The sequence below is a fragment of the Nyctibius grandis genome, chromosome 4, assembly GCF_013368605.1.
Source record: "Nyctibius grandis isolate bNycGra1 chromosome 4, bNycGra1.pri, whole genome shotgun sequence".
Taxonomy (NCBI): domain Eukaryota; kingdom Metazoa; phylum Chordata; class Aves; order Nyctibiiformes; family Nyctibiidae; genus Nyctibius; species Nyctibius grandis.
Window position 1 is genome coordinate 32,385,962 of NC_090661.1, and position 25,578 is coordinate 32,411,539.

At 37.8% G+C, this 25,578-nt stretch overlaps 1 protein-coding gene across 5 annotated transcripts in view; it reads right to left on the reverse strand.

Annotated features, from left to right (window-relative positions):
- Positions 1-25,578, reverse strand: part of SIPA1L1 (signal induced proliferation associated 1 like 1) — a 241,315-nt gene that overhangs the window by 73,006 nt on the left and 142,731 nt on the right. For all 5 annotated transcript variants that reach the window (XM_068399040.1, XM_068399041.1, XM_068399036.1 and 2 more), the window contains one exon: positions 7,681-9,499. In XM_068399040.1, coding sequence (XP_068255141.1) covers positions 7,681-9,178 — 1,498 coding nt within the window. In that variant the 5' untranslated portion in view covers positions 9,179-9,499. The remainder of the gene's footprint in view (positions 1-7,680; positions 9,500-25,578) is intronic.

Sequence of the window (25,578 nt, forward strand, 5' to 3'; positions counted from 1 at the left end):
TCTTATTAGCACCCTAGCTTTTCTTCTTCCTCCATTAAGTAAGTTGCTTTTTTCGGGATGTTTATTGCTCACCAAGCAGTTTACGGAGAGATGATCAACGCAGAAGCAGCACATTGAAACGTGAGATCAATTTTCTATCAGCAGATTATGCAGCTTCCAAAACATGAGACACCTGGGCCATCTCCACACTAAGCTGCTTAGTAACTTAAAAACATTGATGTACCTTTGCTTATACAATAGAATGTTTTAAAGAAAAAAAAGATACGTTGGTAATGCATATTAGAAGGGTCCAAAAATTACATTAGTTTTCTGTACTGACAACTGCATAGATGATAAAATTTGTGTATCTTGTAACCAGTCTAGCCTGCAATTCAGAGAGAGAGTTTTCTCAGAGGAAATTATTCTACATCTTGAAAACACATTTAGGAAGGCTGGCAAAAGGAACGTTTGAAGCTACACGAAAACACACACACAATTCTGTATCATTTGATTAAGGTTTTTATCTAGCTCCTATTTATTTGGAAAAATGCACAAAGCAGCATGGAATTTTATACTCTGCTAATAGGAAATGTCTTATCCTCTTTTATACTCTGCAAATAGGAAATGTCTTATCCTCTTTCCCTTTGCTCTACACTGGGCAGTTGTCTTTCTCGCTCTCCTATGCATCTTCTCAGTCCTCCCTTCTATTCACATTGCCCTCCCCTCTATTCACATTTACTACAGGGTCGTTCATTCATTCTTTACCTTCGTCTTTATTCTCTTTCTCCTCCTCTATCTTGCCTCTATTCTGCAAGCTACAGTATATATCCCAGTATCTGACTACTTTCCCCTGTGGCACAGTTTCTTGCATCTCCACCTGATTTTCCACTACATCCTGAATTGCCATTCATCCAATCATCTTCTCTTTCCTGTAGCAGGAAAAGCAGTAGCAGAATTTAAGTGCACAAAGTTCAATATCCAACCTAAAGGTAGTTAATTAGGAGTTTTATTGTAAAAACAAGAGCTACTTCACAACTATAAGTCAAGAATTTTATGCCAAGCATGAATAGCACAGAAGACAGCTTTTTCCTCCACCCCACACAGAACCTTATTGAAAGCAACACTTCTCAAGCTTGACAGTATTTCATTTAAACTACTGTTGAAAAATTATTCAATTAAAAGACATTGAGGAGACAACTAGCAACAGCCATATTTATAAATCCATGCCCAAAAGAAATAATTAATTGCTTGTACCTGGTCATTAGAACAGATTGTACTTACTCTTAAAATAGTTAAATATTTATCATATAATTCAAAAGACACTTCCAGTGAAAGAACGTAAGTGAAAACACTCATCTTCCTGGCAGATATTTATGAGTTTCCCTTGCAAAGGAAATCCAAGTAAATGCACTTGATTTTGAGCGAGGAGGTTCTTTTATGCTTTTATCCTGTTTGCTTTTGGATATCACGTTCAATTGATATATTTTGTGTGATCAGACTAAAAGTAAAAATCCCAAACATCTCGCTTCAGAACAAAATTCTGCATCAAGCATTTTCCTCTCATCCTACTGCAACGTTTACAGCACTGGAAAACTCTGCCCAACAGTTCTCTGGAAGCAAGAGGGCAGCATTTTTAGAGCTCAGTCCTATAATGTCTTCAGACTGTTGCTCATGACTAGACTGTTAACCATAAATTTTCTCTAAGTCTAGCCACATACTTGAAAGGTAACGATTTGGGGATAGAATACGCAGCTATTTAAAGCATTAGAGCAAAGGGGTTTTTTACTGGCTGCCAACAGTTAAAGGAAAGCTGACCAACAGCTCACTCATTATAAAACCAGCTCAGGAAACTATTCACTTCTCAGTCAAGTCTTTCATTCTAAACCAGTCACTCAAATTTGTCCTCAAAGGTAACGACGTTGCGACTACTGCCTGATGGTGACCGAAGCTAAATGGATGCTCTTGGTTCTTTCCACCAGAACCGTAATTTCCAGACACAGCTGGGGCGACAGAGAGAATACACTGCTCCTCCGGAGCGATATGCTCTCTTTTCTAAGCAGCACTTAGACAAGCTGATCGAAACAAATTTTTCCATCCCTGTGGCTTTATTATTGATAATAAATAAGTCTTTTAATATCAAGCTACAGATAGGCTACATAAGCATGGCTCTCCTTGAAAAATACTTTGTTGCTAATAATTAACCTGTTACCCAAGTGTACAAACATTTATAAAACTTCATCCAGAATAGATACGCAAAGCTTTTACCCATGTATGGGAAAGAAATTCAAGTCTCAATGATAAGTTACGGCCAGACATTCGGAACCAGAAAACATTACAATACTACATAAATCTGCGGTTTGCTTGTGTCTTAAATACTGTGCCCTGATCTCAACTGGAAAAGGTTCAGAGGAGGGCAACAAAACATGACTGAGAGGAATAATATGGTTGAGGTTTATAAAATAACACATAGCAAGGAAAGGCGAGAAAACCAAACTTTTTCACATAGCAGTGAGACTGTTCAATCTGATGACCCTATTTTTCATTCTGGAAGGCAGTAGACAAAGCCAGTAAAAATGGGCTCTTTATGACCAATACAGTCAAGCTGCAGAACTCCTTGCGGCTGCAGGAGTAGTGTGAATGCTAGAAGTTTATTCAGGGTAACAGACAACTGGATAAATGACTGGAAGACAAGTCTAAAGACTACTAAATACAAGTGATACTATCACCAGATTAAGTAGTCCATATCTATGCATCTCCAGAGGCTGGCAAAGTGCACCCAGAAAGCATCCCTACGCCTTTGCCGTATTCTTCTTAGTCTTCCTTCGGTATCTGTTCTGGCCTTTGCCAGAAGGTAGGACTAGAAGTTTTGGGTTGACCTAAGACAACTCTTCCCTTCTCTGGGAACTGTAATTTTACATCCAGAAGCAGTGAGTTCAAGGGTTCTGCTACTCTTTTTTTTTTTTTTTAAAATAAACTGAAGCATTGCGCTCAACAGCACAAAATGAATTGTGGAGGGTAGAAAGTTATGTATTTAATTAAGAATCTCACTTTCTCACACAAAATTACATATTTTCTTACATTTCAGTAAGAAGGTCTGAACAACTTTTTCCTCCTTTCTGTCAAAAGATTCGCTTTTTCTCAAAACTGAAGTTTACCAGTTGTCTTAACATGTATTTTCTTAGAAGATTAGTTGCAAGGTTTTATACTCATCACAATGATAGGACAAACGAAAATGTCAGAATGCTACAAGGAGAAAATAGTCCAGAAAGCAGCCCCAAAACAACAGTCAGGTAGCTTTTTGAAATCTTCCCTTCCCTCCCCCTGCCCTTATATTTGGTGCCACTGTTTAGAAAAGAAAAAAAACCCAAACGAGTCCAACCTGTTCTTCTTCTGATTAATTCTAAAAGCACCATGTTCAGAGAGAAAATAGTTTATTTCAATAATCACAGATTGTTTTAATTTTGCCCAGTACCAGCACACTTCAAAACATTTTTATTGTTATTAATAATCTCATTTATGTATTTCAGCCAGTATTCTGATTTCATTCCAGAGGGTCCAGATTACAGAGTTGCCCTCAGATACAACCAAGCAGCAAGAGCTGAAAGCACATACACATTAAGGCACAAATGAGAAAGCATGCTGCCACTGAACTGAAGCCAGCCTTACTCTGTCCAGTACCTACTACATCTACATGAACTGCAAACCCCTCCAATAAAGAGGCATCTTAAAAGGAGGGACTCTATCAGATTAAGAAACAGAGATGCCAGAAAAGACCCCGTTATCTTAAACAGATCAGAAATTGTCTTCCGACGCACTGAAGTTAAGTGAAGAAGGGAAAACATAATACAAAAAACCATGACTGCCATGTAAAATTCAAACAATTAATAACTTCCTTTAATAAGTTTTTCCCATGCATAGTTATCCTTTTTGTTCAAAGCTTAATCTTATTTCAAGGTCAAATCTGTGCAGCTCTCACAAATTTGTTCTTGTGCTGGCTTCCCCCTCCTCTCTTTTTTTAGCACTATCATTACCACATACCTCAGTGCTTATAAATGTCTAGACTGAAGACTTCTAATTACAAGTCCCCCTATCAAATACACCTTTAAATAGTCACCTTGAAAATACATCTTTTGCAACATTAGAGTAGCATTCATCTCCTGTAAGTATAAACATCTCCATGTGAGTTAGTTGTGTATAAGCCTTCCATACTGAACTGAGGGAAGTACGACTGCAATTTCTATCATCCAGTTAGGTTCATTTCTCTCCACTGAGTAGAAAGAGAGTCTGCACAATTAGCTGAGATATAAAGTAGAGGAGCTGAATCCAACCTTGGGAACTGCTGTTATAAAGTTCTTTTCCCAATATCTGTACCATTTTTCTAACCTCCACTAAACTGTCTCCACCAGTATTTTCACATTTTGAAGTCTGGAAACCAGGTCCAGATATTATTTATCAATAGTTATACCACTGCTCTGTAAAGGGTCAAATAATATGTTGATTTAACCTTAGTATTTCCTTTTCATACAAATGCTCATCCATTTGGGTTCATCGATGAACTTATACAAGACTCAGACATAAATGTTACATGCAAATATTTTACACTAACTAGATTAAGATATTTTAATTAATTTGGACGATGTTAGTAATACTCCAGCTCGCTGATACCTCCCCCATACACTGCTAAAATTTGAGTTGCATCTATCATCCAAGTAACAATACCTGTAAAGAATGAGCTATTACTTCCATATAATTAAAGATTTCATCCAAGTCACCAATACCTCACCAAATTACCTTTGAGAAATTAAAATGGACTATATCAATGCAATGGCTTTCATTCTTTTTCTTTTTTCCTAAGACAGAAAAGATTAACAGTGTGGGGTTTTTTTGCGACAAGATATATTTTTCATTAAATCATGCTGACTGCCATCATTAATGATTTTTAACTGACAGTTCTTTGTTGATACAGTTCCAAACCATCTGCTTTGTTATTTCAAGTTGGAATGAAAACAAACTAAAGGATTACAATTCTCTGGGTCAGCACTTTTTATTCTTTACAAGCTCTAGGATTACTGCAGTAGTTCTCCAATTCTGTGAAATATTCCTGGTTTGAGATCTTTAAAAGTTACCGTTGCTGAATCAGAATTCTTTGCTTCATGCTTTTAAGACTATGAAATTAGCCAAGGCCTGCTCACTTGACTAGCTGATCCCACTGAAACTGTCTTTCGTCACTGCCTATTCCATTCATAGCATCCAACCTCCTCTTCAAACAAGGAAGTTTCTGCATTATTACTTGCTTCATGTTATAAAAACTTTCAGTTACAACTGACTTCCTTGATTTTTTTTTTCCTACTATGCTGCTTTAAGTTTTATCACTATCCCGTCTCTTTCAGATTAGTCTAAAGGTTACTTGGGGAAAGACAATATGCTGGGTGGCCAACAAAACCTGTTTGGTACTTGTACAGCTGTGGGGTTTGGGCATATCTGAGGAGGCTTCTGAAGTACACCTCCTTTCAGACAAAAATCTCTGGTGGCAATAACACCCCTGGCTTGGGCCTGCTGGACTGAACACAAGCACAGTGAATTTAAAATCCAGTTTGAGGGCTTAATGAAAAAATCACGCCTTTTTCTCTCCCTCCAAGCCCACTCTGTACACGTACTGACACTTTTACATCTTGTTAGTCCTCACTAATACCCTTAGGGTTAGGTTACCTCGATTTTATCTAATTCATATTAATTACGACTAGAAAGAAATGGAGATATAATGGTGACTGGCATTGTAGTAGCATGAGGGTGTGGTTTCCCTTAAGGATAAGCCAAACTAATAAATTGCTGTTGCCTAAGGGCTGAAATCCCACTCACACCTCCTTCCTCTTCTCTGTTCACTCTCATTGCTTACCTGGCACTAAGCTTTGGCACTTCTCTGACTGCAAGGAAAGCTGATTTGACTCACTAAAACTGGAGAGAAATAATCAAGCAATAAAAAGCAAATTTACTGTGATGGCAAGATTTCTGCTTGGTTAGTAAACTGAACTGGCTTCTCTTGTTTTCTGAAAACAAGAGAACTGGCACAAGGAAGGGGGAGGAATAAAGTCTTCCCCTTTTAGTGCTAAAATGCTGTTAAATCAGGTCAGCTGTAACATAAAACTGCACCTTTAGTTGCTGATTGCAAAACTCACCAGAGTGAAAAGGAATCATATTGTTCCAGAGGGAGACAGATAGGAAGGTAATCGCAGGCAAAGGTCTCTAATCTCAGGCTCTCCCCTCCAAACATACCTCATCCTACACTGCACATCTGGCTTATTGTTGTCAGGAAACAGTTTTTTCCTCACTCCTTTCTCTCCAAAGGATGTGGATCAGCACTCTTAAAAACCATGCAGCAAAGGCTACCTGTCAGCCATAGAAAGACTGCAGAAAGAGGAGACTATGGAAAGGGTGACAAGAGCCACCCAACCAAGGGACAACGCAGGGAAGAAGAAGCAAGAGATGGATATATTTCGAGGCAAGGGAAAAATGTGAGATGATATTATTAGCTGTAACACACAGTTAACAAGTTGAAGTTTTTCCTGAAGTGGCCATCCACTTATTTTAACCAGGCATCCCTGTTTTCCAGCTTTAATCTGCTGGAAACAAGCCCTTTTGAGCTGCTTTCACTAAATAGATGAAACCCAATCCTCATCACTGGTAGCTAAGGAACAAGCACTCTTAAGGTCAGTCATTAGACCACTTCTATCCATCAGGTGATACCAGAGCAAGGGACACAATTCTGCAGAAAGAACTCTTTCTTTAAACGACATTGGTCTACACTCCTTTTTGATCATTTTCAGAACCAGGAAGAACAGACAGCGAGATCTGCATCTCATGGTGCCAGCATCATTTTGGTGAGGGGAGTATCTGGGTGGTGTTTGGGTTTTGCTTGTTTCTATAGGTCAAAAAGCTTTGATCTGATTTTTTTTTTTGCCTGCATACCTCCAATGGAAATTATAATTCTTGGTTTCAGTAGAACCATATGATAAGACAATTGCACTCTGTTTTTTCAGATACATTGTCATTGCAACATGCATATGAATGTGTGTGTACACATAGTTATGTATATACAGTGATAGTTTCTTTCTGCAGAATCTGACAAATTAGAATTTTCTTTCTAGAATGATACCTATAATGAAAATAGTGAGTGAGGAAGACACATTTTTATCTTTATTTATATGATATTATTGACTTAAAAGAAATAAAAACCCAAACACATTTTGAAATGGATGATTAAAATATTAAAATGTCCAAAGATTATTGTAAAAGCTAACTTTCCAAGCTGCACATTCCATTAAATCCTCAGTACATCAATTCTTGATGGGGAGGGAAGAAAGTTCTCATATTTTACAATTTTGTTTTCTTTTTTAATCTCTGAACTGCCAAACCCTGCCCACTCCCATGGATACCAAAGCTGTGTTTCAAGATACGTGTAAATTTGTAGGCATTGCTAACTGTTATGTATATCAATACTAAAATCCCTCATTTTTTTACTCCAACACTGTGAAAGACTATTAGACATAGCATGTCCTGATCAGTACAATATACCATGTTTAAGCACTGATTATTAAAAAAATATATAATTCTTGCAAATACTATTATACATCAGCTGATTTTTGTATGTTGGTAAAACAAAAGATTATTAATAAAATACAAGGAGAAATAAAACATACCTACCTTTCTGATAGAAAAATTTTCGATAATAATATGCACCAAGGTCTACATGTTCAACGATGTATCTTTTCACTCTGTCTAAATGTAAAATCAGATTCTCCTTGGGAATTTCCAGAACTGCTACTCCAGCATTCGTGCAATGAGAACTCAGAGTTGACTCAAACGAGGCACTTTCACATCCACTGAAGGAACCTGAATTAGATTTGGAAAGGCTGATCTTCCTCTCCCCTTCCCCACCAATCTCATTACGAAAATAAGGACAACTCATCACAAGTTCATTGCTTTTATCATCCCCCTGGTCCATATTGAGACTTCCTTTTGAATTCAGGTCTTCAGTGCTGCCCATTGGAGAATTGAAACTTGCAGAATGGGACAAGGGTCCAGAGACAAGTGATGCTACAGCAGCAGCAGATGCACCTGTGGTTGTGTTCCTTCTTTTAATAACATTATGCCTGTTGATTGCCGCTTCATTCAAATCAAATAAAATACTCTGTACATCATAATGAGCAAAACACTTTGGACAAGTCCAAGGCTTGACACTATCTTCTGACCTGTTATCTTCAAGATCTGAAGATTTCCCAAGCTCCCCTTCACCTTTGGCATTGCGCAGCTTACGAAAAATGGATGAATCTCCTGTCTCTGATTTTGAGCGTCTTTTGAGTGGCTTCTCCCTTTCCTTAAAGAGTCTCAGGTTTTCCCTTTGAGTGATAGGTCCATCTATCACATCTAGAGAGAATCCTGAACCCTTGCTTCCACTGGCAACCAGGAGTTCACTGAGCTTAGCTGTGGCTGGGCTTCTCTGATCAGACTTTTCATCTTTATAGCCCTTCAGTAAGTCAAAAAAACTTTCCCCTGAAGTTCCCTGCTTATCTATGGAAGATGTGCTGCCATACTCCCTGTGCAGAGATGGTCCAGATTTAAAAGTGGGTGAAATACATTCATCGAAACTATCCACATCAAGCTCACTTATGGTAATGTCGCTGTTGCTGCGCTGTCTTATTCTGCGAAGAGCTTTCCTTGGAGAACTGGGATAGCCATCAGGTGTAAGAAACCTGGAGTCTAGATTCTCAGATTGTCTGGTCTTGTTTTTAAGTGTGCTCTGGATGCTCTTCAACATGACAGAATCACCAGCATTCAGGTTAACAGAGCTTCCCTGACTCCCAGGACTGCTTTTAGAAGACATGCTATCAAGGCAACTTGATGTTTCAATGTCTTGACTAGATCTGCTTGTTTCCTTGATGTTCTCCTTCCTTGGAGGCCAATCAGCAATCCTTGCCCTGACCCCCATTTTAGGGACTCCAGGAGTAGAGGTAATGTGATGGGAACTTTCATTGCGAGGAGGTCCAACTGGTGCCATGACTGCGGATCCTAAGCTGCCATTCTGTGACCTAAAGCGCCTCATATAAAAGTCATCCGAGTGGACTTTTGAGGTGCCATCTGTTCCGACTGATACGCCAGTGGCAACAGCCCTTTCGGTCTGGGACCGCTTCAGGCTGGTCATGATCTTTCAGTATGTTCAACTTTAGTAAGTTCCAAGAGAAAACACAGTCATTTCTGCTTTTTAAATGGTCAGTTCTCTTTTGGAGAATAGTGTCCAAAATATACAATGGTTGCATGAGATCTTAATCATGGACATTTAAGGACACAGCTAAATGCAGGATGTCTAGAAAATTCAGATATTCAGTAGGTTTTGATAAGCAATAATTTCCTTCAACTTTTGCATTTTAAGAAGTAGCCATGCTCCAATACATTCAAATTGTTTTAACATCACTTGCACTCCAAAATGTCAGTTATAATCCAATCGCTTATGCTTCTTTTATGCCTAGAACAGAGAAAAAGGGAGATAAAAGCATTAATCATTTCATATTTAACTCTTTTCGTAACTGAAACTAGAGTAGTTATTACACAGAATTAATACTTCTAACAAACATGCTTTTAAATCTTTTTGATCATCATCTCGAAAATGCAGAGTTGTGTTATACCACAGAATCATAGAATGGTTTGGGTTGGAAGGGACCTTAAAGATCATCTAGTTCCAACCCCCCTGCCACAGGCAGGGACACCTTTCCTCTAGACCAGGTTGCTCAAAGCCTCGTCCAACCTGGCCTTGAACACTGCCAGGGAAGGGGCATCCACAGCTTCTCTGGGCAGCCTGTTCCAGTGTCTCACCACCCTCACGGTAAAGAAGGTGAAGAGTTTTCATATATGGTGGTGAAGAGTTTTCTAGATACTGTTGGTTTGCCTTCTGAAAGAAATACTTTTACATTTGGATTCCACACCTAAATACAATTTTTTCCTTCTGAACTGATTAGTGATACTTTTTAGTTGGGTTAGTGGACAGTTTTATAAAGCACAAGTAGAGAGCTAATTTCCTCAGCTGAAGGAGATACACAGCATACATTTCCTGCAGAAACTATAGAGGAGACAGATTAGGACTCCAGATTTTGTTTATGAACGCTTTAAAGAATTTACCATTTACAATTCATACATCCTTGGCTGCAATTAGGTATTAACAATGCCTATTCAACTTCTCCTTTAATGTAAATAACTATGACATGCTAACAAAAAAAAAAGGAAGGAAGCTAATTAGCAAAAAGATTACAAAATGATAAGAGAGAATGGCTGTCAATAACATTTATTCTGTTTTGCAGAGCCTTATTTGCAGATTAGCTGGGTAGTCCAGAAACCATGTATTACCTCTGCCCAGATTTCACAACATATAAAAAAACTGAAGCTAAAAAGAAACACATACTTTTAAATAACTTTATATGAAAAGTTCCATTTATTTCCCTGGCTAACAAAACATTGTCTGCCACAGCTCCTCTATAATCCAGCTTTATAAAGCCATGGAAATTAAATGCTTTCCCATACCTCATCAGTACTGAAGTGATTACAAAGCAGTTAGTACACTACCCTTTGAGGAGCTAAAAAAAATAATCCACAAATACATCCTTTCTGGTAGAAGACAAAAGCATGAGATTGCCAAGATAAAATCTTGCATTGCTGTGTATGTCCTTTAACACAAATAAGTTAATAATTTTCAAAGGCTGAACCAATTACATAAAATGTAGCCTTTAAATATTTGCCAAATGTGTGCAGAGAAATGCTGCTGAACCAGCACCACGTTGACAATACAGTATTGTCTATAAATCAAGGCTTTCTGATGCTTCCAGGCCAACTAGTACTTTCTGCAGTCTCTTCTCAAAACTATGGAGTACTTTGCTCCACACTAATTAAATATCAAACCAGGGCACTTTCTGCCTCCAAAGGCAGCATGTTTTTAACTTCACTTGCCATAGACAGCACCTTTGAAACAGCTGCTATTTGTATAAAGCTGAACACACAAGGATAGTTAAAATGCAAGCTGACTGCATCACACATAACAAGAATGGTTCAAATGATCTAGGGTATTATTGTATTTGCACAGCCATTTGCATAATCACAGTTACTTTCCTTGTAATTCTGCTACAAGGATACTGCTGAAACGGTAGTTTTTGCTACCTATATAACTAGAATAACTTTAGAAAGGCAGTCTATCCATGTAGCTGTTGCAAAACTACTGAATTTTCAGCTGTAAGTTTTTACAAATTTCAAACACTCTTCAGCCTAAGAACTGATCAGGCTAATGAAACAACCTCACGCACAAATCAAATAAAGTAAGGAAAAACACAAACACCATGTGCCATTATGTAACCTAATGTTCTGTCTACGCTTTTCAACAGTGCCATAGCAAATACCATTTGTGCAATAAGCTGTATGAAATGGGAACACTGCATAGCCCTTTCTAAAGAGCTATACAGACTTGTTTTGATGGGGAGAATGGAAGGAAAATAGACAGAAAACTGAAAAGGATTTAAGGGCAGTAGGTAGACAACCTCAGAGGAATAGTGAAGGACAAGTCAAGCTGAGGGTGGAAGACAAAACAGGCAGAAGTACCAGTGACCACTACCACACGCTCCTCTTCATAGCCTGTAATGAAACCCAAGATTTCTGTCCCTCACCATTCCTCTTCCACCATCAATTTCTCTGAAAGGAAAGTATATACATCTTCTCCCCCTCAAGTGCTGGTCCTTACAGAAACAGATAACCTACAAGTTTCTCATTAACTCAAGGGCAGAAGTTCATGTAGTAGCTCTAAAACGTTCCCAAGCCTGGTGTTAACATATATGTTAAGCATCCAAATGCTAACAGGTGTCATAGCTCCCCCAGTTATTATTTTTTTCTCTTTAAAAATTTCAGGGACAGCCATCCTAAATAAAGATATAAAGCTATATAATAATATATAAAGAAATAAGTGCTCTGTGAAATTTATTCTTGATGTGTTATATGTACAGTACAGTCATTAGTTACAGGACTACACAGTACATTTGCCAGAGGAAATACTTTCTATGTTACTGACTCTTCATTAAGGATGTCTTACTCTGGGCACCAGCTGTTTCACGTTCTGCAGGTTTTTGCAACTGTTCTACTTCATCTCCTGTAGCAGCTGGAATACAGGCAATAAATGATTATGGTAATAGTTGATATTATACGCTGAAGAACTGAATCCCACCTTTGTCTGTGACTATTTTTATATGAAATAAATCACCTAAGTCAAGTTTTTTGGAGACTGCAGCTACCTGCCTGTTATTGTTTCCCTAATCCTTCCTATCCCGGTGTCTAATTTGAGACCTAAAAGTCTAATCTAAAAGGTTTGATTAGCTCCAACCAAAATAAAGTGAGAAATTATATTTAATAACACTAAAAACTCCCTAAGTATAGGTCCTGTGTACACTGGTCATCGGATTTAATGGAAAAGGAACAATAATGGCAATCTTCACTTTAACATTTTCTCATATTCATTACTTGCAAAACACGACAGCATCAAAGACAGGGTGAATCGTGGTTGATTTAAATGATCATCAGTTACTAATAATCAAATGATATTATGAACTGGAAAACCTGCAGAAAGTTAAATATTAAGTAGCAGGATTGCTAATATAAAATATGTAGTACATTAAAATTAGGTACAACTAAAAAATAGGCAGTATGGTACCTACTTCTAAAGATGACAGCAGTAATTGTGAAGAATGGCAATTCCTATTTTGTTACTATTTCAATATATAAAAAATATAATTCAAGGTACTGAATATAATTCAAGAGCTGTGAATATTTATACGAACAGAATATGGCAAGGACAAACTAGCATAACCGAGGAAAGGTATGCTTCTCCAATTCATCCGAACTTATTGAGGGAGCCAACAACACGCTCAGATGAACCCCTACACATAAAAAGCCATAACTGAAAACCACACGCAAAAACTTCTAAAAGAGATACATTTAAATTTAGTACTAATTATATCAATTAAAAACCAGTTAAGAGATCAAGCTTGGAAAACCAATGATCTGCTTACCAGATGCCATGCAATAACTAGTAAAGCAAGACAAGGATCTGTTCAAAATGGGTCTCAAATCCTTAGGACAAAGTTTATTCATTATTTTTTTACCAGCACCGGAGTACTTTGCATCTGTAGCTCATTTTAAATTGAGAATAAACAAACCTGTTTTCATTCTTTCCCTTTCTATTTATACCTCTTTCATCACTTTGCTCCCTCCTCCAAAACTGGGGTTCCAGCCATAGGACAAAGGACTGTTCTGATCAAACTAAAAGGTCCTTGTAGATGAATGCCAGGACAGTTCTGCAGTCCTATGTCATGCTGAAAAGGCAGGTAAGTCAAAAGATCTTGATTTATTATTCCTCATGATTAAAGTTAACCACCAGGAAAATGAAGAAGATCTACCAGTCAAGATGTTGTCCAGAGGCCTTTGGATTACAAAGAAGCAAATATAAGCAGTTGATTAAGAAGAAATGTCTCGCTCAAATCAGCTCAGGACAGTAAAAAAACCCCAACTACAGCACACTAATCAGTCTCTACCCTGGATTCAGGTAGCCAAATAAGAAAATTCAACATCAACTTGTTCAGATGAATGGAAAAAAAGATCAAGCCTGATGCATAAGTTCAGAGACCTTCTGTTACAGATTTTCCTAGATTTAGTTTATGTGGGATTGTGCTGATTTTCCTTACAAAGTAGTGACTCTACCCACAACCGAGTCTTACTTGAAGAGATTTAATAATTACTCTGTTATCTGCTGGGAACACGCTGGGACTTCAGACTGTAGGACTGTGGAAGCTAATGATCCTAATACTCTGATGTTGACAGAGATTGATTCGGGGGCACCAAATTATTTATGATTCTTAATATTCCAGAGGAAAGACCTCATATTTTACCATCAGCCCTCATTAAAAAGTATCATTTTATAATTAAAAATTTGAGAATGAGGGAATCAGTTTTCAAATTCTAGAAAAGTCTCACTTTTGCCAAACCTCCATAACCCCTCTCTCTCAACAATCCTAGTCAAAACAATAAAATATAGTAGATGGCGGTAAATGCAACATATTATCAGGGATATTTTTAAATACTGTAAACTGTAGGATAAGGAGCAAATAATACCATTTATAGCTGTAACCACATTTTACAGCAAGTAGCTTTTAAAAACGTAAGTGAAATAATCTGTACTCCACAGGGTTTATTGAAATTTAGCCTACTAGGAAACTCAGTGCAACAAACACACACATTACTGGCGGTAACCCTTGTTAACTCTTACTGGGAAAAGAACTGGCATCGCCATAAAACCTGAAAACTAGCAGCTCTTGAAACCAGAAAAATAAATGAGAACAATGAAAAATATTTTATATATAAAAGCTTCATCTATTTGTGTCACAAATTCTTACCTGAATTACAACACAGGCCAAATCCCAGGGGGGAACATTCATTTATCAGCCAATTAAGTTATTATATGTACAAAATAATGTCTAATTTCATAAAATTAATTCCTCAGAGGAGAAAAATTCAGATTAATCTTTAGAAATACTTGGCTTTATGTGGTTACCTATTATTAACTTTATCCTTTTCTTCCCAGGATTACTTTCATCATTACAATTGAAGGAAAGTTAAAAGGTTAATTTTTGAGAGGAAGTTTTTATCAACTGAAAGGCTATTAGAAGAATAGCATTTGGTATTTTGCTATCTTATCAGTTTTATTTTTGTAACACTTAGAGGAATTGCTAGTTTTGTGATAACTGATTTTGTGACAATTGTCAGCTTTCGTAGGATGAATGAAAGATTCCCTGTAACTTTGCTTTCTCCCCCCCCAATTTATGTTATCTAGAAAATTTGTCACTGATCTACATGTAAGCAAGTCTGTGTTTCTGCCTTTTTCTCGGAATGTTTCCTTCCTCCTTAACCCTCGGAAGAGAACCTTTGCTCTAAGGAAACAGAGTGCCATCTGTTCCCATAGACACAATGCTCACCTGCACTGATCTGCTGAGATTTAATAGTGCTTTATTCTTAACTTCACTCTCTGCTGAAGTAGCTCATGCTAAAATATATGAACTTAGGCACGGCTACACTGATTTTAAGATGTAATAATAATTAATGTGAATTACTACCATCAGTTTCTGCACTCTTGCAGCATGCCTTTCTACAGGCAAACAAGCTTGCTCTGCCATATGGCGAAACAACTGGAAGGTGTGCGGTCACTAGAGAAGGGCACCAAGGTTGAGCTCATGTGCTGTGGCACTTGGCAGAATTTGCACGCTCAGGTTTCAAGCCCTGCTAAGCACGGTCGTAAACTGTTGGTCAGCTCAGAGCACACCAAACCACCTGGCTTCCTGTGCAGAAGACCATGAAGTCACACTCAATAATCATACTCACTTGCAGTCAGTGTTCATGACAGAACAGGATGGTAAATGAGGCATAATAAAAGTTATCAAATTGAGACAGATGCAGAAATACAGGTGACGGTAATCCCCTACCTGTGCATTTCAGCACATTTTGCCTTGTTATGATCTCCCACTCATTAGTGTCCATCTAAACATTAGAATACCTCAAGCCAGAATTGCATGCTCTGTTTTCACATCAGTTTTGTAACCGTTAATCAAGACAAGGATCTCACAATACTCAAGCGTACACGTAATTGTTGCTGAAGCAAGCCCTTTAAAACTCCTTTTAACTGAGATGGAGAGGAAGAGAGAGGAAAGGCACTCCACGTGGTCATTTCCACTTTAGCACTCATGTTCCCTTTTGGTACCAGTGTCACTCGTTTAGTTAATCAAACGCAGAATCCCTGTCCTGGAAGCTAACTTACAGGATCTGAAAAAAAGACACTGACAAGTCTTACTGTATGCTCCACTGTATTCTATCCCCAGAATGAGATTGCTAACAGCAATAGTTTATTTTTGATAGCAATGCTTGCTCTCTAGGAAGCAATTCTAAACCAGTGCCAAAACATGAGAGCAAAATATTCTAGCTCCCAGATACCATCTCTCAAGAAAGTAAATTTTTAGCAACTACAAAAGAGAGTTCCACTTACACCCCCCCATCCCTTTCTTTTTTTGAAGAGATGTTTCTCTTCTGTGTTTCTTTTCCAGTTTCTAGCTGCTGATATATTGCATCTCTGGGTAATGGTTCCAGAAGCAGGCAGACTGCTCTCTCTGGAGTGTGGACTCTTGTAAAAGTTACTTATCTGCAAAGTGGCTGAGTTAACCAATGACTAACTTCTGATGCTGCAAGACCCTGACCTATGAATAGCCACAAACCAAACACACAAAAAAAAACCCAGATCAAGAAAAAACCCCAAAGGAAACAGGCTGATACTTGCTGGTATGGGTACAGTTCAGCATGACTGCCATACTTTACAGTAAGTACCACAGATGCACTTTCCTGAGGTTTTCATCCTTGCTCACACTTCCATAGCAGAAAGGCTTGTACGACACCCTCCTCCAGCCCGCCACAAGTTTGATTCCGGCATAACTTTGGTACCAATACAAAGACAGAGCTCAGCCTGTGGTCTCTGCTGCACCGCCAGCTACGTTCCTGCCGGCCACACTTGGCGTGCTGTGGCAGTCATCACCGCATGTCTCGTGACACCCCCACACACCAGAGTGAGTGAGAGACCTCAGTTCGGAAGAGGGGGAAGAAAGAGGGTGTTTAAGCTACCGGCTCTAAACTTCCAGTTGCTTTTAAGTGGTTTGGAGGGCAACTCAAAGCTAATTTTTTTTTAATGACAGGTGTTAGACTATGTCACTGATTTGATAATAGGATTATTAAAAAACATACACCCATCATTTTGATAGTGTTAAAATATTTTTCCCAACACCATTTTATTCCTTTGCTCTATCACTGCAGTTGCTTCTCCCTAAACTCGTGATTTGATAAAAGAATTGCAAGGAGCTGCTCTGCTGTCTTCAAAGTCATCCAGCTCTCAAACCTCCACAGAGCACCATTTTTCCATAGGCTGATTGATCACACAGTCATGTGTTTAAGGGAGAAACAAAAGCAGCTTTTCAGAAGTGAAAGTTAAATTTTACCTGAAATTAGTTGGCTTTATTCCCAGCAACCCCCGTATTAACCATCTAGAGAGTGTTTCATACTCACATTCCTAAACATGCTCCTGCAACTATTGCTCCTGCTTTAAAGGTACTGCTGCAGCCCTGGAGAGGAGAATTAGCAGCAGGGATATTGTTACCAGATGCCCGTATGAGGTGTTCCCAATTCCTGCATCACCATCACTCCTTCACCTGTGCCCCAGGCCTCCTCAGCAGCCACTCACACACCATCTAAGTCCAGCTGCTGGCACTCTCAGCCACGGCCCTCTACAATCCTTCCTCCTCAACCCAGGGACCCTTCTGCCACACTGCAGCCCCCAACCGAGTAGAACAGACGCCATTAATTTGAATTTCAGACCTCACTTTCCTCCCTCAACAGAAGCCCCTCAAAAGACAGCTGAGAATCTCATGGAGCAAAAGATCATTTTTTTCATGCTTCCAACTAATAGCTGTTCAATTAATTTGCTTCCTTATCTACTGGCCTGAAAACACAAAGCAGATTATTACTAAAGCCTATTACAGTTCCTGCATATTAGAAAAAACAACAGAAAGTAATTGAAAGTTATACAGATAAAATTAAGCACTGTGTTTGTAAAGTGAAAGAAACAAGTTCAAACTACTACTGAAATACAGTATTTTGAAAGCAGACACCTAAAAAAAGGTGTTCCCCCCCCCACACACAACCTATTAAAAACTTCCACTGGTCTACCTAAGCGGTATTCTTTTGTGATACCATACACCAAGTTAAAGTATTTTCCCCTAAAAAAGGTGGTTTCCTCCTGTGCGTAGGTATATATACCATGTATATTTTTGTATACATAGGTCTATCTGTATTTACACACAAGATGTTAATGCTATCTCTCAAAAGCAAGTTTGAGTATACTGTAGACAAAAGTACGTAAGTATAACATAAGCAATGTTATAATTAACCCTGATGTCATTCAAAAAATTGTTCCTGCAACTACAAATGGTTTATGCACTTAATGAATCTGCATTCACTACTGTTACAGGAAGAAAAGCAAACAAATTTAAACCTAATGCCACCAAATTTTCATCGTACACTTCTACAGGAAATTTTGAATTACAGGAACCTAATAACCTGGGAAATGCTCCACAGTAGAAAAGTAGTAGGTATTCAGATTATTCAAACTTCGTTCAAGTAAAGACAGCATAAAAATAAAGATACCAAAAATCACAGCCCAGGCTATAAAGTCATACAAGGGCTACAGAGAGTAAGAGAGAGATTTTTTAAGAGTTCCCATGACTGAACAGAGAGGGAAACACGTAATCCTCAAATAATCCTTGCAAGCAGCACAGTGGCTTCTGCTTCAAAAGACTGCCATGTACAGTCAAGTGTGCAACACTGAGAAAGGAAGTAAATTAAAAACCTTAAAGGAAGATACAGACTTATAAGCAAAAACTTGGACAATATTTTTGATTTTTTTTTTTTTTTTTTTTTTTTTAAATGATTGTGGACAACTGGAACATTCAAATTGAAATGCACTCATCTGAACCCTCCACAACCTGCCACTCTAAATCCTTTTGGAAAAAAACCTGAAAACTCAGTAATGTACTTTACAACAACACAACCATTTACATTTTAAATTACAAGTTTTGTATTACTATGCTTTTAAGCCCTCAAAAGAATACTGGTATATCAGTGTAAAGAGCTCAATTTAAAAGTGTAGAATAAAAAAACATAAGAAATAAAACACCCTTAATAATAAAGTAGGTTAAAAGAAAGGTTACAGCAAAAAAGAGTGGTAACTGTTCTTATTTAGGTACTGATCGTAGAAGATAAAATCAAAAATTAGTAAGCAACAGTTTTTATATGAAAGCAAGAATAATTTCCAGCGACTCTTCACTTTCTCATGTTTTCTATTCTTTTCATTTTTTTCCTAGACCCTCAGCTTCATACTTTGCTTGCAATCATTTAACTTGCAAACATGCAATCCCATTTACAAGCCAGACTCTGGTGTCCTCTCACTGGAACAGGATTCAAAATTAGTTATGCAAGGATAAATTAGTTATGCAAGGATAAATCTGCAAAGGATTCTAAATCACTATCACTAGCAAACATCTAGATGAGTATTTTACTGATGTTGATGGATTACCGTATGCTGAATTTCTCCAATATACTCCACCCCAAAGAGGGAAACTTAACATTGGGTGCAATCTTCTTTCTGGAACCATGTTTTGTGTTTTCTGAAGCCTATTTTATGCATACATGCAAAATAACATTTTTCTTCAGACAAATCACATAGAAGGCATGGCAACTGATTCAGTAAGTCACTACACACTCTTTGCGCGGTACTTACGGCAACGCCTCTCAGTCCTCCAATATAATGGATATTCATAAACTAAAAAGGTTGTGATCTTTGTCCAAGGAATACATTTATTTACTGTGTTTGGTTTCATTCAGAGCTAAGCATGGGGATCATCCCACAGACCAAAAAGGAAAACCATCTTAGGTTACCATTTGACACACATGCTGTGTATATCTAAACTTATGAGGCACCATAAATCCACCAGAAAAAAAAGCTTTTAGGCTTCTAACTCTTACATAACATAAGCAGGCATGACACCAGGGCTCGCTGGGGATAATTCACTTTATATGTGTTTTCTCAAAAACAGCAAAGAGCTTCTTGTCCTTTGACAACCACATGTATTACACATTTATTTTCCAAAATACCATCTTTATGGCTATAAAGCAATAAACAGCTCAACCTCCATACAAGACTCAATATAGCTTTTCTTGTTCATTTTCCTGTAGATACTTCCAATGTCCTTTAGAATTAAGACTAAAAGAAACACTGTTTAAGCAAGCGTTCCCCCGTTTTTGGGGTATGAAAATCTATCAGAAAAATATGGATGGGATCTGTAAACAACTGAAACGAATTTCTGAGCCCTAGGCATCTGGTGATAAAGACGAATGTGTTACATTTGTTAATGATATCACCTTAAAAACTGAAAGAGATGTCTAAAGCTTTCAAAGTGAAATGCAAAAGACTAATGGATAAACCAGTAAACAGCTCTAAAAACCTAGCAGGGAACAGAGTACAGCTACACAAGCCTTCGACTTTGCTAAATGAATATTCCAATGACACTCTCCTTTTGCATATGGGAATGTACACAAGAACACAAGACAAAAGCAAGACCGGTTGTATATAAATTATTATTCAACATCTAAAATGTTTCAAGTCCTAATAAGGGTGAACAAAACAATGTGGAAAGAGGAAAAAAAGTTACCTGCCAAAATATGCAGTTACTCAGAAGAAATCTGCATGCTGCATGATTGCAACATTTATGGCTTAGAAAATAATAAAGCTAGATATAAATATTTTGGTTGATTCATTTCTTGTGAGCACTGTGCTATGGAGTGGGTGCTCAGGTTGGATTTCAGAAGACTTAAATAGAGGAAGAACTCTTCACATGCAGAAAACCGAGAAAGGGTTTTTTATTATTTAGAAATTCTCTCTTGTGTGGATATCTCAGCAATGACCAACAGGCAGATGACACCCTTTGGTTTGATGACATAGGCATGTTCTGTTCTGTAGTTCTAACATACACTATATAATAAAAGCAATTGAAAACATCCAAATAGGCAGTATTTAAATTTTAAAGATAGCTATACGAGTCACCCGCTGAAGACATTAGTATTATCTCCAGTAACTAAAAAGGGAAAATAATACCTAGCCGGCCACATACATCAACTCTTAAGGAATAATTCTGAAATTCTATGCACAATCCGTTGTGTAAAGTGACCCACACCAAACTGTAATACCAGGGAGAAACAACATAAGCAATTCTGGTCACAAATCCAGACAGTCAAGCTGGCAAAGCAGGATACAAACTGAAAAGAGCAAGCAAGGTGGCACTGACACCTAAAAAACACACTTTGCAATTTAAATAAGAATCAGTCATTACAAGCACACATATGCCAGCAGTACTGGCACTTCATCCCGACATCTTTAAACAAATTTAGATGCATGGTTGGATGTTGCTAGTTATCTCAAAGCGCAAGTAAACTTGTGTGTGTCCGACCTGCCCACCTGTCCATGCAGGTACACCTCAGGTTTCACAACACTAATAGATGCCTCTTTTACCAACTGACCTTCCAGCCCAAGGCTAGTGAATTTATTCTTTATAAGATTTACTGTCTTTTCTGTAAGTTGGGATACAATATCTGGCAGAAACAAGAAAAATAAACCTACCATTTTCTAACTGAATCTCAAACATAGTCCAGTGTGTCTACTTGAAGTTTTTTGCATTAAAAACTAAGGAAGTACGACGCATAAGCCTTTTTGCCTTATGTGATCTTTTTTTCGGGCTATGGTCAGTAAAAGGAAATATTCTACATCTGTTCCTGGTTTTACATCCATACAAAACTTTTATAAAATGAAAACAGATTTGACATGATTTAGATTCCAATACTAAACCTTTTCAAAAGCAAATACCTACAGAAAGTACATGTGTGGGTGTATTCCTGTTTCACTGCATCAACAGCCTATAATCAGCCTTGCATACTATTTCTGATTATGTTTCATTATATAAAATCACACTGATAACAGTTCAGCAAGAATATTTCTTAACCCCTTCTGAAAAAGAGAAAAAAAATTTTTGCACCAGTTCTCACCCTTGCAGTGAGCACATGGGGGGTGACTCTGTAAAAGTCTTAACAGCCAACTTGAAACCACAGGAATCGGCTTGAACCATCCATCAGTATAAAGGCTGCGGCTCGTCCCTGTGCCAAGTATGGCGACACATGCAGAATCCTCCCAGCTCCGCTTGCCACTGCAGCCCCCCAGGTCTTTGCAGAGCTTCTTACAGAAAGCAGACTTGGAAGGCTAATGCATCTCCCCTCTCACACAGAGTTGAAATGATCCCCCACTGCACCAGCTGGAGCCACATCTCTTGGTCACAAGCTGAAGGCCCTGCTTAGGATTTCTCAGGAGTTTCTCAGTAACATTAACAGCACTTTGAAGCCAAATGTGCCTTCTTCAATTCACAGGGCTGCTTTTTCTTAAGCATGCACACTTTCATTTTTGGTTTTTATATACTCTTCTATTACTTTGAAAACGGGAATTTTATCAATATCACATATTACCTGTTAGGCAGATCTGGTATCTGAAAACTACTTGAAAATGTCAGCAATTGTGAAGCATCACAAATAACTTCTGGGTAGGATTTCTGATCAGAAAAGGACTGTACCTGTATTCCACAATCTGCTTGTTACATTTCAAGATAAATGAGGTCTTGATTTCACCCTGTAAAGACTAAATGATTTTACACCTCCTTCCATTAAAGAAACTTTGTTCGGTGATACCATTACTGTTGAAAACAACTCATCTTTCTGTACTGGAACACAGTTTTTTCTGGGGACAACCTTTAAGAAAAACGCTTGTCTTTTATGACAATTTCAGTAGCTGATTCAGTAACCAGTATGATGTTAGTATTGCTAAGCCTGTGTCATAAAGCAAAATTTCCCCTCAGTTACAATAGCAGCAGCATAGGGCCTATTTTGACAAGCATCCTTCAGCAAAACCTACCCCCAAAACGGGGGGTTTGAACACAGGCAAACGTAGTAATGTCACACTTAAATCGGTGCTTTGCGACTGCAGAGCCAGTGACAACACCAGCAGCCTTCTACAATTCAGTTTCTACATACTTTTAAGAACTCTCTTTTGTTACCATTATTTCACTAGTAAGCTACAGGGTGTCAAGCCACAGCCTTTGAATCTAAGCAGAAACATGAACGTGAGAGGTGTCTCTCACAAGAAGAGACTGAACAAAAGCCCTTCGCTGCCAGTGGGGACAATTTCTGAATTTCCACAGGCCTGGTGAGAAGGGAGATTTCCAAGAGATGACAAACCCAAGCAGATGGGGAAAGTAGAGCTCCCAAAATATAATTTATCCACTCACTGAAGGAAATCCTCTTCAATACCTGCATAAGTTTAAGTCTCTAGGATTTTACACAAAGATGCCAGTGTAACTAAGTTTACTTATGTGCACATGTGTTTGGGGAAGGAAGGACTAAACAAACAAATAAATCAGACCCCGTCAGCTCAATTTGGGTGGTAACCTTCACTAAGCCTTCTCTAATCCTCAAGCCTACCATGAGCACAGCAACGAGATCACAGCAGACAAATCTACTTGGAGGAGGTCACATGCAGCAAAAAGCTGTTACACGTAAAAACACTATATGGCTAGTTCTACAGATACTTTTTTCTTTTTACTGCTTTGTCCTTCATCCTAACCATCCAGTCATCATTTACCAAATTCGGTGAGCCAAAAATTAGTTGCTGAGTAGTGAGAGATGGCTCAAAATAAAACCACAGTTTTAAAACTGCTCAGTGAGCACAGATTCCTAAGAACACAGATGTGCTTCAAAATGTTGACTTTTATAATGAAAATATTTGTTTTTCTTCAAAGTAAAGCTTTTAGATAAATTTCTGCTCACTTGTACTTTAATACAGACTTTCCAGAAGTTCCACTGAGGATGAGCAATCATTCTAGTTGCAAATTTCAAACATATGAACTGTGAGAAATGAATAAATCATCTCTCTCTGAAATTAAACACATTAAATTTCTGATACTCTTGAGTAGTTCATTACCTCAGAAGAGGGAGTAGAGCAAAGTCGAATCTTCTTTTTCTTAATACAACGAAAAAATTACAATTACTGGAAGGCAGAAATTCTGCATTGGAGTAAAACAGATTTTTGAGTCTTTAGACTTCTTCACATACCTAATTAAGTGTCTGTTCTTTGTAAACTGTTGTTGTAAAAAATATCACCGAAGAATTTTTTACAGCCAGACAAGATATTACCAATTAATTTGAATCTTTATTAAAGATGCAACAACTGCTCAGGGCAACTCACCCTACTGTATTTGGTTCATAGGCCAACAGTTGAAAGTCATCTTTTCTTACAGGCCAACAAGAATAAGTAGTTTAAGAAGAATTCATAGTCCTGAGACAAGTTGACTGTTTACATATAGTTCATACTCCTTTATACTGCAAAGATAAGATTCATCAAGAAAGCAACTGAAAATATTACTGCTTCAGAATGTAATGTAACATAGGGTAAGATTTCTCACAAGACATTCATACTGCCCAGCATGTTCTTGACTGGTCAAAAATTGCTGCAAGTCTTCTATGTGATCATTAAACTAAACATAAGAAAAATAAATACAGTAATTAATTTTGCCAAAATTAGTAGATCAAAACAGAGTGATGTAATGGGGAGAGAAGTCCTGCCTTGCAGATCCATCACAATTCTTTCAAGGAATCATCCAGTATGAGACACATCTGTTTCATATGTGGCCGATTTCCTAAATCCTCTAATAAGACAACCTGCCAAAGACTGTGAAAGAAAAAAGGACCATTACAAGATGAAAAGGGAAGTCCTCATGAAGGACTAAATGAATATTGGCAGGATATAAGGGAAAGGACTCTCACATGATCACTTCCACAGAGGAGGGAGGTTACCAACACTGGGGAAGATGTAATTTAACACTGTAATACATAAATCTACAAAAGATGGTAAGACACCAAAGTCTGATGATGATGTACAGTTATTTGAGCTGGTAACAAAAGATTCAACAGTGACGAGATTCAACAACAGCCAGAATGCTAAGAGTTGCAGAGATATCTCTTGATAATGACTGAATTGCATACATCACTTCATTGCTGCTTCAATGTTGATAAATACACAGAGGATAAAGAGACATTCCCTAACTATACATACAGCATGCTAAGTCCTAATCAACTTTTTGTGACTTAAGAAAGAATCTGTAGATATTGAAGACAGATCTCTTGTTTCTGCGCACAAAAAAGCAAGAACCACCTTAGAAATTCTGAAAGGAAAGGGGGGGGGGGGAAGTTGTGTGCTACAAAGTCAACGGTGTGTCTACTGAAATATTACAAGCAGTTCTGTTACCCTAGAAACAGAAAATTTCTATAAAGCAACCAACAAGTATGCATAATTCAACTATGAATCTCATAACCATGACTTATGGATGCCAAAACTTAGAGAACTGAAAAAGCGGTCAGATCACAGAGGAAAAATCAAGGGCTTCAAGGGCATATAGTTCAACATGCAGCTGAGGAAGTTCTTCACTTGGACTTCTAGAAAACAGGAAAACATACCATGAGATGTATAACTATTTGCTTGCTCCCACCCTTCCCTTCCATACAGAGATCTAGCAGTTGTCTGATTCAGAACAGCTATTTTTATGGTCTTACCTAAGATTTATTAAACTATCAAGTTTTATTAATATGAAAAACTACCTTAAAGGAATAGATGCTATTTACATTACCATCTCAGATGAAAAGCAATGGTAAAGCCCTTAAAGACTGTTACACTTGCATTGGCTGTAAGTTTGAATTAGAAATTTGGCTATTACTTATGTCTTGCAAATTTATCTCCCAAAATCAACATGCTACTCTACTGAAATGGCTTAAAAAAAGGGTCAT